This window comes from Myotis nattereri (assembly GCF_964212035.1).
Source record: "Myotis nattereri genome assembly, chromosome: 20".
In the NCBI taxonomy this organism is placed as follows: Eukaryota; Metazoa; Chordata; class Mammalia; order Chiroptera; family Vespertilionidae; genus Myotis; species Myotis nattereri.
In genome coordinates, this window is record NC_138096.1 from 11,559,409 (window position 1) to 11,576,553 (window position 17,145).

At 44.4% G+C, this 17,145-nt stretch overlaps 1 protein-coding gene across 1 annotated transcript in view; it reads left to right on the forward strand.

The window, feature by feature from the left end:
- Positions 1-2,950: 2,950 nt before the first annotated feature.
- Positions 2,951-17,145, forward strand: part of WDR64 (WD repeat domain 64) — a gene marked incomplete at its 5' end in the record, with an annotated part of 61,230 nt that continues 47,035 nt past the window's right edge. Inside the window, 8 exons of the mRNA XM_081114520.1 lie at positions 2,951-3,095; positions 7,392-7,522; positions 8,359-8,461; positions 8,934-9,037; positions 11,066-11,095; positions 12,092-12,202; positions 14,597-14,811; positions 16,073-16,207. Of these exons, the coding sequence (XP_080970646.1) occupies positions 2,951-3,095; positions 7,392-7,522; positions 8,359-8,461; positions 8,934-9,037; positions 11,066-11,095; positions 12,092-12,202; positions 14,597-14,811; positions 16,073-16,207 (974 nt within the window). The remainder of the gene's footprint in view (positions 3,096-7,391; positions 7,523-8,358; positions 8,462-8,933; positions 9,038-11,065; positions 11,096-12,091; positions 12,203-14,596; positions 14,812-16,072; positions 16,208-17,145) is intronic.

The following is a 17,145-nucleotide window of genomic DNA, read 5'->3' on the forward strand; positions in this document are numbered from 1 at the left end:
GGCCATGTCACCGACCGGCTGAGACCTAACTACAGGCTTGCGTCATGGCCTTTCCCACCGACTTCCACGCACGGCTCTCAAGACCCATAGAAGCTGAGGCCATCGTAGCTCAGGGAAACTATTGCACCTGTTTTTTTCCTGGAGCCTTTCCCTAGCAGGGGTAATACTACTTCCTTCCCCTACACAGCTAGGAGTGTGTTTGCTTCTGAATTTTTATATGTCACCTTCCATAATCATTTATATGTAAAAAGTAATTAATAAAATATTTGATTGAAAGAAGTAGAAGGAAAGCTGTGCCAAATAGTGCTAATAAGGTACATAAATGGGAAAAAATTATATTTGTAAAGGATATTAGAATCATGGGTACAGCTTTATGAAATAATACATTAATATTTACAGAATGTGCATAATTCTATTGAGACTGCATACAGTCATGAAAATATGTGGCCTGGGCCTAGAAGGCGGTATTCAAAAAATCAGTAGTTTTAGAAGAATGGTAGAAATATTGGTGATCACTTTTTTTAATATATTTTGATTTTTTTTACAAAGAGGAAGGGAGAGGGATAGAGAGTTAGAAACATCAATGAGAGAGAAACATCGATCAGCTGCCACCTGCACACCCCCTACTGGCGATGTGCCTGCAACCAAGGTACATGCCCTTGACCAGAATCGAACCTGGGACCCTTCAGTCCGCAGGCCAACACTCTATCCACTGAGCCAAACCAGCCAGGGCTGGTGATCACTTTTAATATTCTGTAAGTTTGTGGTGATACCATTTTTGCAACTGAGAAAATAGTACAAATACATCCTGTTGCTCTGTAAATAGCCTAATAGCTATGAATTGTGCCAGCATCCATTTTTAAGATATTCCCAAAAGCCGGTGCTATAATATGCATGCATGCCTACCGTCTCCACATCCCTTCCTACCACTCTCTCTTTAATCCATTACACCACTCACCTAGCTTTTCTCAAGGTGAACATCATGCACATCCCAGTGCTTAACTTTCAGTCCTCACTGTATGTACCTTATTAGCATTATTTGGCCAAGTTTACCATTCCTTTGTATTTGAATGCTTATCTGTAAATATTGCAGTATGTAGTTCTAATATAGAATATCACATAAGTAGCACCGTAACAAATTATAATACATCTAAAATAATAAACAGTAATTTCTCAATATCATCAAACATCTAGTTCAGGGGTGGGCAAACTTTTTGACTCGAGGGCCACAATGGGTTCTTAAACTGGACCGGAGGGCCGGAACAAAAGCATGGATGGAGTGTTTGTGTGAACTAATATAAATTCAAAGTAAACATCATTACATAAAAGGGTACGGTCTTTTATTTCAATAGTTTTATTCATTTCAAACAGGCCGGATCCGGCCCGCGGGCCGTAGTTTGCCCACGGCTGATCTAGTTGGTGTTCCAATTTGCAATTGTCTCATAAATGTTGCAATTATTTTTCAGTTTGGTTGAGTCAGGATCTAAATAAAGTTTACACACAATGATTGGTTGGAGCATCTTTGGAGTTCTTTTAAATCTGTTTGTCCCCACTCCTTTTTTCTTCTTATGTAAATTCTTTCTTTGTTTTTTAAATATATTTTTATTGATTTCAGAGAGAATGAGAGAGGGAAAGAGAGATGGAAACACCAATGATGAGAGAAAATCATTGATGGGCTGCCTCCTGCACGCCCCTTACTGGGGATCGAGCCCACAACCGAGGCATGTGCCCTGATTGGGAATCGAACCATGACCTCGTGGTTCATAGGTCAACACTCAACCACTGAGTCACGCTGGCGGGGCACCTTGCAGATGTTTTTAAAGATGGACTCCATCTGTGTCACCTAGACCCATGGTCGGCAAACTGCAGCTCGAGAGCCACATGCGGCTTTTTGGCACCTTGAGTGTGGCTCTTCCACAAAATACCACGTGCGGGCGCACGTACAGTGCGATTGAAACTTCGTGGCCCATGCGCAGAAGTCGGTTTTTGGCCTGGGCGAGTCTGTTTTGAAGAAGTACTGTTGATATTTGGCTCTGTTGACTAATGAGTTTGCCGACCACTGACCTAGACCATAGGATTTTAAGTAATTGTTGATAAAATATTAGACAACTTCTCCTTCCCATAAAGGGCTGAAGGTGGAAAAACTTGATTCAATAGCAACTGGAGCAAACGGTATTGGAGATTACGAAGAGGGGAAAGAAGATACGCAGAAAATCCTCTTCTCATTCAATAAATAACCCCTTGAAGAACTTCCTTCCCATTCAGAAGCTCACCCTTCCCCATGCCTGGCTCACTTTTCTGTTTTCACTAAAGGACAATGCCTAAAGGAATACGAGGCATTTTTACTCTTTCTGACTGCTAAAAGTATCTCCATCTGTGATAGAAATGGCAGATGCCGAAATCCATTTTCATTTTTAGAAGCCCATGCTTTCCAATCCAGGGCAGCCGCAAGAATGAAAGTGAATGTTACTCTCCAAGGTGCCTCGAGGAAGAAGGCAAGAGGATTGAGAGCGGGTGTAGGAGGGGGGAAGGCAGGCCAGTGTCCCGTCTTGGTCTTACCCATTCCTCTTCCCTGTCTGGAACTGCAGACACACGTGCGCACACACAGTCCGTTTGTGGGAAAATACGTCTCAGCCGCCTCCTAATACAGGGAGATTATGATGCAGGGGGTGCCCTGTGACGGACACTGGCCACATTGTGAGGTCAGATCTCCCTGCAAGGTTTGCCCACGCGCCTTGCCACGCATTAGTCCTCAGTCAGGTTCCTCCCTGCCAACGTCCTGGTGGCCACTCAGACTCTTCGTCCCCACGGAATGGGGTCGTAAGGTCAAAGGAATGAGTCCTAGAGGGACTGAGACGGCAGGAAGGCAACGTCACAGCTGGGAGGTCATCCACGTTGGCAAATTTGCGTTCTTTTTTCTGTACAGAAATAAACACTCCCCGGAGCCCCCATGGATCCCGGGAAGGAGAAGTGGCTCAACAATGCACTTCAGGTGGTCAGTTTCAAGATAGCCCTGAAGGGGTTCGGAAGGCTGGTCGAACGTACAGCGGCCCAGAAGAAGGATGAGAAAGCGGGCTTGTTTACCCAGAAAGAAGGTAAGCTCGGTGACTCCAGGGCGGCCCAGTGGAGTCTGTTGATTAGAACTGGGGAATGTTCGAAACAACACAGCTTCATAGCAAAGACACCAAATAGGCGGCCTGACTCCTCGTTCTCCTCAGTCCTGAAAGCTAAGTGATCTTGTGGAAGTTTTTTTTTTAATTAAATCTTTATTGTTCAGATTATTACATTTGTTCCTCTTTTTCCCCCCCATAACTCCCCTCCTCCCAGTTCCCGCCCCACCCTCCGCCCTCACTCCCCACCCACTGTCCTCATCCATAGGTGCACGATTTTTGTCCAGTCTCTTCCCGCATCTCCCATACCCCTTTCCCCCTCAAGAATAGTCAGTCCATTCCCTTTCTATGTCCCTGATTCTATTATAATCACCAGTTCATTCTGTTCATCAGATTATTTATTCACTTGATTCTTAGATTCACTTGTTGATAGATGCATATTTGTTGTTCATAATTTGTATCTTTACCTTTTTCTTCCTCTTCCTCTTCTTAAAGGATACCTTTCAGCATTTCATATAATCCTGGTTTGGTGGTGATGAACTCCTTTAGCTTTTCCTTATCTGTGAAGCTCTTTATCTGACCTTCCATTCTGAATGATAGCTTTGCTGGATAAAGTAATCTTGGTTGTAGGTTCTTGGTATTCATCACTTTGAATATTTTTTGCCACTCCCTTCTGGCCTGCAAAGTTTCTGTTGAGAAATCAGCTGACAGTCGTATGGGTATTCCCTTGTAGGTAACTGAGTTTCTTTCTCTTGCTGTTTTTAAGATTCTCTCTTTATCTTTTGCTCTTGGCATTTTAATTATGATGTGTCTTGGTGTGGTCCTCTTTGGATTCCTTTTGTTTGGGGTTCTCCGCACTTCTTGGACCTGTAAGTCCATTTCTTTCAACAGGAGGGGGGAAGTTTTCTGTCATTATTTCTTCAAATAGGTTTTCAATATCTTGCTCTCTCTCATCTTCTGGCACCCCTATAATTCTGATGTTGTTACCCTTGAAGCTGTCCCAGAGGCTTCTTACACTATCCTCGCATTTTTGGATTCTTTTTTCATTACGCCCCTCCGGTTGGGTGTTTTTTGCTTCCTCGCATTTCAAATCATTGACTTGATTCTTGCGCTCCTCTGGTCTGCTGTCGGGAGTCTGTATAATATTCGTTATTTCAGTCCGTGTATGCTTAATTTCTAGTTGGTTCCCCATCATGACATCGAGGGTCTCATTAGTTTTCTTGTAGATCTCATTAAGTTTATCGGTGGCTTCTAAATAGTTCTTGAGAGACCTTAAAAGTGTGGTTCTGAACTCTATATCTTCCATTGACAATTTTGTCCTGTTTCTTTGTCTCCGCATTTTGTTATGCTTCCTTGGTGCACCCCCTAGTGGTCTTTGTTCGCAGTCTTATAGTTAAACCTTGATTGTTGTAGCTAATACCAGGGAGGGTTTGACCTCCAGGCCAAGTGGCTATGAGAATCAGCTGTGTCAGCAGTGAGAGAACTTCTGTCCTCTAGGGAGGTGCTAATCTAGCCTTTGCCTGAGGCTATCCGGCAAATGGCTCTATGCAGGGCTTGGGCGGGGCGGGTCTCACAGGATCAATAGGGTGGGCCGGAAAGAGCAGTTATGGCTGGCGGCTCTCAGTCCTGTCCCCAGGGGCTCTGCCTCTCTGAGTCCCAGCACCTGCTGCAAAGCTCGGAAAGAAAGCTGCACTCGCTCTGACCGAAGCCAGACAGTCCCGCTTCTCCCGTTTGAGTCTGGGTCCCTAAAGACTCGCCCGTATCTGGAGCTCAGAGTCTGCGACTCCCTCCCGATTGAAAACGCCAACCGCGCCCTCTGCCGCCAGCCCGCTCCGCGCACTCCGCACCTCAGAATTTGACTTCAGCACTGCGCCTCCTCTGAGTGTCCGTGTGCGTTTCTCTTTCCTCCTAGTTGTAGGACTTCCACTCAGCCAGCGTTCCTGTGGTTCTGGGTGATGTCCGTTCCGTTTTTTAGTTTCACTTTTGAAGTAGTTGTTCAAGGCAGCAAACTCCGGCGTTAACCTATGCCGCCATCTTGGTTCCCTCGGAAGTTTTTTTTTTTTTTTTGTTTTTTTCACTTGTCTGAACCTTAATATTCTCGAGCATAAAATTAGGGGGTGGATTAAATGACATCTAAGGGTTCTTCTAGCACAGTGATGGCGAACCTTTTGAGCTCGGCGTGTCAGCATTTTGAAAAACCCTAACTTAACTCTGGTTCCGTGTCACATATAGAAAATTTTTGATATTTGCAACCATAGTAAAAAAAAGACGTATAGCCCTGACCGGTTTGGCTCAGTGGATAGAGCGTCGGCCTGCGGACTGAAGGGTCCCAGGTTCGATTCCGGTCAAAGGCATGTACCTTGGTTGCGGGCACATCCCCAGTAGAGGGTGTGCAGGAGGCAGCTGATCGATATTTCTCTCTCATTGATGTTTCTAACTCTCTATCCCTCTCCCTTCCTCTCTATAAAAATATCAATAAAATATATTTTAAAAAAAGACTTATATTTTTTATATTTATTTTATATATTTAAATGCCATTTAACAAAGAAAAATCAACCAAAAAAATGAGTTCGCGTGTCACCTCTGACACGGGTGTCGTAGGCTCGCCATCACTGTTCTAGCATATGGCTCAGTGAGCACGCTAACCTTGTTCTCATGTGAAAGCTTGCAATCACAAAGCCGTATTGAAAAATCTCCATCCTTTCCAGTATCCGTATGAGTATATATATATATATATACACACACATATATTCCTTTATAGTATACGTATACATAGTATATGTATATACACCTATATAGAGAGGATATTATATATATATATGTTTTATATAGACATTATAGTAGATAGTATATATTTTATAAAGTATAGATTTGATAAAGACTAAGTACTACTAGACAAACTAAACTAGACAAACTACCTTCTGTGACAGAGGGACTGACCTGACAGATTGAGAAGGGAGAGATGTAATCATGACTTTCATCAGACTGCTAATTCTGCTATACATGGACTTTTTGTTTGTCTGTTTGTTTGTTAATCCTCACCCGAGGATTTTTCCCATTGATTTTTTAGAGAGAGTGGAAGGGAGGGAGGGAGACAGAGAGAAACATCGATATGAGAGACACATTGATTGGTTGTCTTTTGCATGCATCTCGACCAGGGCCAGGGATTGAGCCTGCAACTGAGGTTGTTTCTTTGTTTAAATACATTTTTTATTGATTTCAGAGAGGAAAGGAGAGGGAGAGAGAGATAGAAGCATCAGTGATGAGAGAGAATCATTGATCGGCTGCCTCCTGCAGGCACCATACTGGAAATCAAGCCCACAACCCAAGTGTGCCCTGACTAGGAATGAACTGTGACAAGAAGAAAACTGTGATTCATTTCTGATCTTTGTATTCATGAACCAAACTCCTAAAATAGTTGCAACATAAGCTACGGAGGAGGTATTAGACACCAAAGTAATACTTTCTTCTGACTACATAATCTTTTGCCAAGTCCTTAGTTCTATTTCCAATGGAAAGAAAACCTTTAAAGTGCAGACGAGCCCTAGTTGGTTTGGCTCAGTAAACAGAGCGTTGGCCTGCAGACTGAGAAGTCCCGGATTCGATTCCGGTCAAGGGCACATGCCCGGGTTGTGGGCTTGATCAATGATACTCTCTCATCAATGATGTTACTCTCTCTCTCTCTCCCTTTCCCTTCCTCTCTGAAATCAATAAAAAAAATTTTAATTTAAAAAAAATCCTATATAATAAAAGGCTAACATTCAAATCGACTGAACGGCAGGATGACTGGTCACTATGACACGCATTGACCACCAGGGGGCAGACATGCAATGAAGGAGCTGCCCCCTGGTGGTCAGTGCAGTCCCACAGAGGGAGCCCTGCTCAGCCAGAATCCAGGCTCACAGCTGGCGAGTGCAGCAGCGGTGTTGGGAGCCTCTCCCGCCTCCACCGTAGGTGGTTAGTACGGAGCGAGGTGTCCCAAACTGCGAGAGCCCCAGACTATGAGAGAGATGTCTGAGATCGGGCCTAAGCCGGCAGTCAGACATCCCACCAGGGGTCCCGGACTGCGAGAGGGTACAGGCTGGGCTGAGGGACCACCCCCTCCACACCAGTGCATGAATCTCGTGCACCGGGCCTCTAGTACATAAATAAAGTGCAGAAGAATCGAGCTTTAGTAGGCTGAGATAACGGAGCAGATTAGCAAATAGAAGAGGCCGCAGCCATAGGCCGTGCAGCTCTTGGAATCTGATGCCCACGTGTTTGCCCTTTCTTCTGACGCAGACATGATTAACTATGAGAAGTTCTTTGCGGAGGTGCAGGACCTCTTCGGCATGGAAGTGAAGAATCAAGACGTGAAATGCTTCTACAGGAAACTCTGCAACAACCCCGATGTGCCCACAGACTGGTGTGAGGTAGTCACTCTTCATGTTTCTAGTATGAAATGCATGTCGTATTTTTCTTTCTCTTTTATTTTTTTAATATATTTTATTTATTTTTTTACAGAGAGGAAGGGAGAGGGCTAGAGAGTTAGAAACATTGATGAGAGAGAAACATCGATTCAGCTGCCTCCTGCACACCTCCTACTGGGGATGTGCCTGAAACCAAGGTACATGCCCTTGGCCAGAATCGAACCTGGGACCTTTCAGTGCTCAGGCTGACGCTCTATCCACTGAGCCAAACTGGTCAGGGCTTTCTTTTTTTTTCTTTTTTTTTTTTTACAAGAAATAATTAAATCAAAGTGCCGGCTCCCAATAGAACTACCAGTCTGAGCAGGGACACCCGCCTGGTCCATCCATCTTTAATCAAAAAGGAAAATCAGGGATTGCTTAAGGACCATGCACCATCACCACACGGTGTGTTGAATGTGTTAAACTGCCTTCTCTTCCTCTGGGGACCTTCTGCCAATATACAAAGCAAGGAGTTGACCTTTTTTTAGAAAATATATTTTTATTGATTTCTGAGAGGAAGAGAGAGAGAGAAACATCAGTGATGAGAGAGAATCATGGATCGGCTGCCTCCTGCACGCCCCACACAGGGGATCGAGCCCACAACCCGGGCCTGTATCCCGACCGGGAATTGAACTCTGACCTCCTGGTTCCTTGGTCGATTCCCAACCACTGAGCCCCAGGGGCTGGGCAAGGTGTTGGGCATTCAACCAAGACTTTAAATCCAACCAGCATCCAATCTGTTACTTCGCAGTGGATTCTGAAATAGTGTTCGTGTTGACATGTGTCGTTTGGGATTGTAGATCTTTGGGTATTACTCCTCTGAAGAAGATCCTCTTGCTTCCCAAATGAATGAAGAAAATTTGGTTTTCCTTGTGTCTAGAAAACAGCGAGTCGTAATTACAGGTGATAGTATGACTTTCCCTTCCAAGTTAATATGGGTGCTACTCTTTCCCCCAAAGCAAATATTGGCATATAACGTTTCCATAGACTCCCTTTTCACTTACTTTACTTTGTAAGTGACGGTGTCACACGCAATATCAGAAGAAACTGTACCTGCGGTTGAGTTTGAAATGTTGTCATTGCTCTAAAGGATCTAATGGTGGGCCCCTCTCACCCCAACCCCCTCCCAGCGCCCTTCCCGCACCCACAGCACTGTGTGTGCAGCTGTTCTTGTACCGCACGTACATCTGGTGTGAGACGCAGAAAGAGGGAGGCTCGTTCACATAGCCCCAGCACCAGTTCCCACCTTCTTGGGGGCAGGGGTTTCTCTGTTGAGAACGAGTTGGTTGTTTCCTTTTCTTCCTTAACAAACCTAACAAGTGACTTTTAGGGTCTTTACTGCTGGGAGTTGAACTGAATATTGTGCTGTTGACAGGGAGTCGGAGACGGGATGTGATTAAGTGCATGGTCAAGATCCCCCAGTTGGATTTACTAATAGCAGCTTCTCAGAGAGGATTGATAACAGTCTTTAACAACCAGGTAATTTGAACCTTGGACTCCTCCTTCCCTCCCACCTCCCTTCTTCCCTTCCTCTCTCTCTCTCTTTCTTCCTCCTCTCTCCTTCCCTTCCTCCCTTCTTTCCTCCCTTCCTCTCTCTCCCTCCCATTCTTCCCTCCCTTCCTCGCTCCCTCCTTCTCTCCCTCCCTTCCTCCCTCCCTTCCTCCCTCCCTTCCTTCCTCTCTTTGTTTTGTCTGTGCACTATACATATGTATCGCGTACAGCAGAAACCATAAACCACATTTCAGCGTTATTAAAAAACAAAAAAGCTACATATGAGTAAAATGAAGAGGTTGCTGAACCCCAGAGCACTTTTTGAGAGTTTAGTAGCTGCATCTAGCACTGTTCCTGGCATAGCTATCCTATGAACCAGGTGGCATCAGCACAATTAAAGGATGAGCCTGGATAACGTCTCAGAGAACATCAGAAACATTCACAAGCCAAGTGATTTTGTCGTAATCCTACCAAATGATAAAAGGTCTGAACAAAAACCTTGGAGTAAAAAAAAGCGGGGGGGGGGGGGGGGGGCTCAAATTCTAGCCACTCTATTTTGCTAGCTATGATGTTAAGTAGGAACTTAAGGAGCCTACATGTGTTCTCACCTGTCTTTTCTTTGTAAAATGAGGACAGTAAGACCAATCCTCTCTCCCTCAGAGGATTGTCATGAAGGTCAAATAAGATAATGAATGTGGAAGCACTTTATGAACATACATCCCCATGTAAATGTAATACATTGCTCTCAATGTCATTCTTTTCTAAATTGGACTTCTATTTTTAAAATAGGAGATATTTTAATGGAGACATAGTCTACATTGAATTTCATTATGAGAATATAAGGTGAATGTTTGGTGTTAAATATAAAAAAATAAGCCCTGGCCAGTGTGTCTCAATTGGTTGAGTATCATCCCATGCACCAAAAGGTCACAGGTTCGATTTCCACTCAGGGCATACGCCCAGGTTTTTGGGCCCAGTTTCCAGTGGGGGCCTGCGAGAGGCAGGTAATAGATGTTTCACTCTCACATCAATATTTCTCTCTCCCTCTCCCTTCCTTTCTCTATAAAATCAATTATACACACACACACACACACACACACACTCTCACACTAGAGGCCCGGTGCACAAATTCGTGCATAAGTGGGGTCCGGCCAGCCCACCCCTATTGGGGCCAATTGGGCCGGCCAGGGGGAGGGGCTACAAGCGGTTGGCAGGCCAGCCCCACCCCTGATTGGGGGCAGGGTGACTGGGGAGGGGCTGGCCGGGGGCAAGGACTGTGGGTGGTTGGTGGGCCAGTCCCACCCCCTGGTCAAACTCCGGGTTGAACTCTGGGTCGAACTCCCGGTCGAGGGGACAATTTGCATATTAGCCCTTTATTATATATAGGATTATTTTTGTTGTTGTTGTTGTTGTTGTTGTTAATCCTCACCGAGAATACTTTTCCCTTGAACTTGGAGAGAGTGGAAGGGAGCAGGAGAGACAGAGACACATTGATTGGTTGCTTCCTGCACATGCCCCAACCAGGATAGAACCTGCAACCAAGGTACATCCCCTTGACCAGAAGCAAACCCAGGACCCTTCAGTCTGTGGACTGGCACTCTATCCACTGAGTCAGACTGGTTAGAGCAAATCAAAACATATTTTTTAAAATGTCAAAAAATAATTCCAATTTCTGGTTCATTTCCAACTAGAGGTAAGCTTTATACAAGCTACCCCTCCTCACTCCCCTCCACTCGCTCTAAAAAAAAATAATAATAATATCCTTGGGTGAGGATGTCTTTAAAAAGCAGCTAGTAAAGTGTAAGACCCTGAGAGCCGTCACCAGGCTTAAAGACAACACACAGAGCAGAGCGATTCCACAGAGCTGGACCCTTCCGAGGGAGGAGGGGCCGGAGGAGAGTGGGGGAGAGGGAATGACCAGCAGGTTGGGCCGAGGAGAGAGCGGGCTGTTTCCGTCAGCATTCTCGCCTGTAACTAGGCCAGCGGGGCTTCCATATTCTCTCCCTTTGTTCACAGATGCGAGTGCAGACCAGCACCACGGTTACCGTAAGTGCGTTTTACAAATTCCTACTTAAGTCACATGGAGGCCTAGGAGGGTGGTGCCTCCATCACTAATCACGAGCTCAGTGACAGCTCGGAGAATAAGATGTTTTCATGGGAGGTGCGTTCAGGTGTATGCACGACAGCTGAGCCTTGGGCAACAGCAAAGTGCACCCAGGTCCCGCTTTGTGGAGTTAAATGGGTTGCGGAGAATTGATGGGAAACTGATCGCTCCCCGAAGCTTCCATTTAAAGCTTCACCGAGTTCTTCGGAGCACCCTCTACTCGGGAATGTAAACAATGGCCACAACCCACACTGTGAGAAACAGCCAATAGAAGTAATTTTAAACATTTTTTTAAAACTGGAAAACAGTATAAACATTCGCGTACAGTGTTGGAACTTCTTTCATCCATATTGCTAATTGGAAAGCAACCCAGCGGCAGGTGTAAAGCTAGAGCGGTTTGCTCCCGGCATCCCAGGGTGCCTTGTGGGAGACGGGGGATGCTTGGTTTGCCTGCTGCCTGCTTGCTGGCACCCAGTGCGCTGAACTACGAAGGAGGTGCCAGGCCATTGGGGAGGGAGTGAAGGGGGGGAGGGGGTGTCCAGTTTCTCTCCAGACCTCTGCGCCTCTGGCTACAGGGCCAGAGACCTGGATTAAGCTGGTCTCAATGTGTGTCCCTGTGAAGTTCTCACCTACGTGAACAGGCCACACAGATGGCTGTGCTTCCAGGCCTGTGAGGGGCACTAGCTCCACTGTTCCCCAGCTCTGCTGTTCCCCACTGCTGCTGCTGAGAATCTCCGGGAAGGGGAGAGGGGAAAAGATGACACCACCTCCTCAAACCAGCACAGAGGAGACCTTGGGAGGCTCCTCTGCAAATAAGGGGGCAAAACAGGGCTTTTCAGGTAACTAACCTATTTGTCAATAACCATCACCATTGACAGGACAAAGCACAACATACACCTCCCCGCCTCCCGCCCCCCAATTCTGTGCTTTCCTATCAGGATACCTCCTGGATTACAGGATGTGACTACCTCTCTCAGCTGAAACGAATTGTTGCCACGACAGAAAGGACCATCATTGTGTGGGATTATAAAGCTCAAGGGAGCAGCCAGGTACCGAATGGAGAGAAATACTCAAAGAAATGAGATTGTCATTTTCGTGCTGGGAGGATATGGGCACCACCTTTGTCTATGGAAGATCAGTTCCTTATATGTAAAATGAGGGGATTTAACTAAATAATCAGTTTCAGCATTAACATTACTATTAATATTTTCCACTTAGTGTGTATTTAATGTGGGGGTATTGGGTTTTGTTATTAGTTGTGTTTGTTGTTTTTTAAATATATTTTTTATAGCTTTTAGAGGGAGGAAGGGAGACGGAGAGAGAGATAGCAACATCAATGATGAGAGAGAAGCATTGATTGGCTGCCTCCTGCACACCCCCCACTGGGAATGGAGCCCAAAATGCAACCCTGGCATGTGCCCTGACCAGGAGTCGTGACCTCCTGGTTCATGGGCCTATGCTCAGCCACTGAGCCGCACCCACCGGGCTTGTTTTTGCTTGTGATAGAGGCTGATTCCTTTCTTCCTTTGATGCCTTCTCTGAACCCAAGTATTAGCTTTTTGCCTACGCTCTTATTACCAAGTTCACGGCTTTTCTCTCCAGTCCCGCTTCCTTCGGTAAGAAAATTGCTCAAATCAAACGCTTCGTTCTGGCAAAAAATCTACTGGCGAAGCCCGGCCAATGTGGTTCAGTGGTTGTGTCGACCTGTGAACCAGGAGATAGTTGGATTCCCAGTCAGGGCAGAGTGCAGCCGATCACTGATTCTCTCTCATCTTTGATGTTTGTCTCTATCTCCCTTCCTTTCTGAAATCAATAAAAGTATATATTTTCAAAATGTCCAAGTCTCACTCATTCTAAAGCAGTGGTTCTCAACCTTCCTAATGCCGCGACCCTTTAATATAGTTTCTCACGTTGTGGTGACCCCCAACCATAAAATTATTTTCGTTGCTACTTCATAACTGTCATTTTGCTACTGTTATGAATCGTCATGTAAATATCTGATATGCAGGATATATTTTCATTGTGACAAATTGAACATAATTAAATCATAGTGATTAATCACAAAAACAATATGTAATTATAGATGTGTTTTCCAATGGTCTTAGGCGACCCCTGTGAAAGGGTCGTTCGACCCCCAAAGGGGTCGTGACCCACAGGTTGAGAACCGCTGTTCTAAAGGGAACAAAACAAATAAAATTTTTAAAACATGTATGTTTTCTGCTTTAGGTAGAGACTGAGTTCCAGGAGAGCAATGGCTTTATAGCCTAGGGAACCCAGAGTGGCATTGGCAGATGCTTGTGACTAATTCTGGATAAGCCTGGATGTTCGGCTATTTTCCCCCTAGTTACTCCTGGTGAAATAACTGGGACTTGGATTCTTAACTTTCCTGTTCGCCATCCAATTTTATGTCAGTGGTCTTTTAACACCTGAACCTTTTTATGATTCCTGTCAATATTCCTTACAAACCCAGGACAGGGACATTCACAGAATTACATCAGAAAATCTCACCACTACTGAGCCACAGGCAAGCACCTCACCTTTTCCCCACAAAACAGCCCCAAATGCACTGTAGGGCTCACAGTGAGTATTCATTCACTTCTACTTAGTTAACTTGGTGTTTCATTCAAGCTCCTTTAACACTGTGAAAAGATCTAAAATAAGAAATATCAGAAGTAAAACTTTTTTAAAAATATATTTTTATTGATTTCAGAGAAGAAGGGAGAGGGAGAGAGAGTTAGAAACATCAGTGATGAGAACATCATTGATTGGCTGCCTCCTGCACACACCCCGATTGGAGATCAAGCCTGCAACCCAGGCATGTGCCCTTGACCAGAATCGAACCTGGGATCCTTGAGTCAACAGGCTGAGGTTCTATCCACTGAGCCAAACTGGCTAGGGCCAGAAGTAAAACTTTTATCAAACAATACAGACAGCCCAGCTTGCGTGGCTCTGTGTTTGAGCATCGACCTATGAACCAGGAGGTCACGGTGCAATTCCTGGTCAAGGCACATGCCTGGGCTTGTGGGCTTGATACCCAGTAGGGGGCGTGCAGGACTCTCATCATTGATGTTTCTCTTTCTCACCCTCTCCCTTCTTCTCTGAAATCAATTTAAAAAGTGTTTTAAAGCCGAAGCCGGTTTGGCTCAGTGGATGGAGCGTCGGCCTGTGGACTGAGGGGTCCCAGGTTCGATTCCGGTCGGGGGCATGTGCCTGGGTTGCGGGCGCATCCCCGGTGGGAGATGTGCAGGAGGCAGCTGATCGATGTTTCTCTCTCGTCGATGTTTCTAACTCTCTATCTCTCTCCATTCCTCTCTGTGGAAAGTCAATGGAATATATTTTTTTAAAAAAAAAGTGTTTTAAAACAATAGGGACAATATTTAAATTTCATATTTAGATATTTGGAGCGATGTAATACCTTATGAAAAGCGCTCTTCTGTTCCCAGGAAAACTACTTCATCATAAAGCCGATGGACCACTGCCTCCTGTGCGTGTGTGTGGTGCCCATGTCCGACCAGCTCTGCCGAGATGACATCCTGCTGGGGGACGACGGCGGGTTTGTGAACAAATTCACCGTGAATACAGAGGACTTTGGGTTAAAGCAGACCAAGACCAAAAAAAAAGTACTAAGTCAGGTCTTAGACTCCAAGGACTTTAAAAGGTCAGTATGTCACACAGCTGGTCCAGTTGTTTTAATATAGACGTTGTTCAAGTATTTATGTAGTTAAGTAAGCCCTAGCTAGCTTGGCTCAGTGGATAGAGCCTGTGGACCAAAGGGTCCCGGGTTCGATTCTGGCCAACGGCACATACCTTGGTTGCAGGCTCCTCCCTGGCCCCCGGCCCTGGTCGGAGCTCCTGCAGGAGGCAACCAATCAATGCGTTTCTCTCAAATTGACATTTCTCTCTGTCTTTCCCTCTCTCTCCCACTCTCCCTAAAAAGATAAATAAAAAATAAATGGAAAAATATCCTCGGATAAGGGTTAACAAAAAAAACCAACAACAATAAGAACAAAAGTATTTATGTAGTCAATAGGATGTGTCAGACCACAGGGTAAAGATCTGAAACATCAAACTGAATGAGGAATGCCTCATACCTCAAGGGACTTCCAATACTAAGGGAAGACAGACAGAAAAGTAGCCACTGAAATTCCTATTCTAAGTGTCATTGACAATTAAAATCTATAGGCACTTAAATAAATTACAGAGTTAAATAAAAAATTAAATTATGTCCTAACCGGTTTGGCTCAGTGGATTGAGTGTCGGCCTGTGGACTGAAGGGTTCGATTCCAGTCAAGGGCATGTACCTGGGTTGCAGGCACATCATCCCCTGTAGGGGGATGTGCAGGAAGCAGCTGATCGATGTTCCTCTCTCATAAATGTTTCTAACTCTATCCTTCTCCCTTCCTCTCTGTAAAAAATCAATAAGATATATTTTTAAAAAAATAATAATAAAAAAAATAATAAAAAAAAATAATAATAAATTATCCAGTGTCTAACAATAGGGGAATTATTGATTTAAAGATCAATAGCCATTGGAAAATATAAAAATGAATAGACTCATATGAGATATAAAACAATATGAAACACAGCTCTTCATCTGGATGATCAGAATTTTTTCAGTAAAGAATGTAGTACCAATATGGGACTGAGATTCTTCTATATTATTTTTTAAATTCTGAATTTTAGCTCAAAATGTGATGATGATCTTTTATTTTTCCATTTTAAATGATTTAGGTTATGAAATTTTAATTAAATAATTAAAAGTGGCATAATGCATAGGGCGGTATTATATATGCAGACTTTACTCCAATTCAGAGTTGCACTTTGATGAAAGTCAAGTTGAAATGACAAATAGACACTCAACATGATGTGTTTGTGTGTCTAACATAATCCCTCCCTTTTTTTCTCCTTTTAATTCCCAGTGTTAAAAGGAAGCTACATAATGACTGGGTTATGAAAATTAAATTTATTTCAACCCTAAATTGCTTTGGATCCTGCTCCTTAGACAGTGTTCATTCGTTAGTTTTGGAATCCGTGAAGAGACTTGAGGATAATGGGTAAGTACAGTAGTTCATGTACATGAATATTCTGTGACTTTCAGGCTTTTTTTTTTTTCCAAATTATAAGAGGAGGTTTATTTAGAGAGTTACAGACATAGAAAGAAGTGAGCCAGTTGGCCTGCGTGGGCTCAGGAAACAAGCGACAGAGGCAGAAGAAGGGCCCTGGAGCGTAGGAGGGAGGGAGGCAAAGGTAATGTCCTGGAGGGAAAAAGGGGGGGAAGGGAAAGGCTCGGGTGTGCTCGAAGAGGGAGCGTGCACCTCGGGCTTTTTGTAATTGATAAGCCCATGGCAGCCTTGGAGCTATCAAATTGGCTGTTAGAAAAATCAACGTTAATTATTCCATCGGTTTGACAAGTTTAGATTTTCAGGAGGAAATTGAAATTATTTGTGCCAACGATGGGTCCTCCTGGCAACAGTTTGGCTCATTTGTTGTTTGTTGCTATAATCGATCGGAATAAATCAAGACAGGTATATCCATAACTATATTTTCCTTGTGATTCCTTTTTTCTTTTAATATTTGCTCTTAAATGCTGGTGTTCTTTAAAGTTCTGTAGGTAGCCAATGTTAACTCTCACTTTCCGTGCAATTCTTAGAAATTCATGCACACATACATTCTAATGTTATGTATTTTTAATTTATGTAGTAGTACTGAGGAGAATTTAAATGCCCACTGTCCATAGTTTCCCATAGATTTGGTGCTTGGTGGTTGTAAACACTGAGATTATCTACAGCAGTTCTCAACCTGTGGGTCGTGACCCCTTGGGGGTCGAACGACCCTTTCACAGGGGTCGCATAAGACCGTCCTGCATATCAGATATTTACATGACGATTCATAACAGTAGCAACATGACAGTGATGAAGTAGCAACGGAAATAATGTTATGGTTGGGTCACCACCTGAGGAACTGTATTTAAAGGGCCAGAAGGTTGAGAACC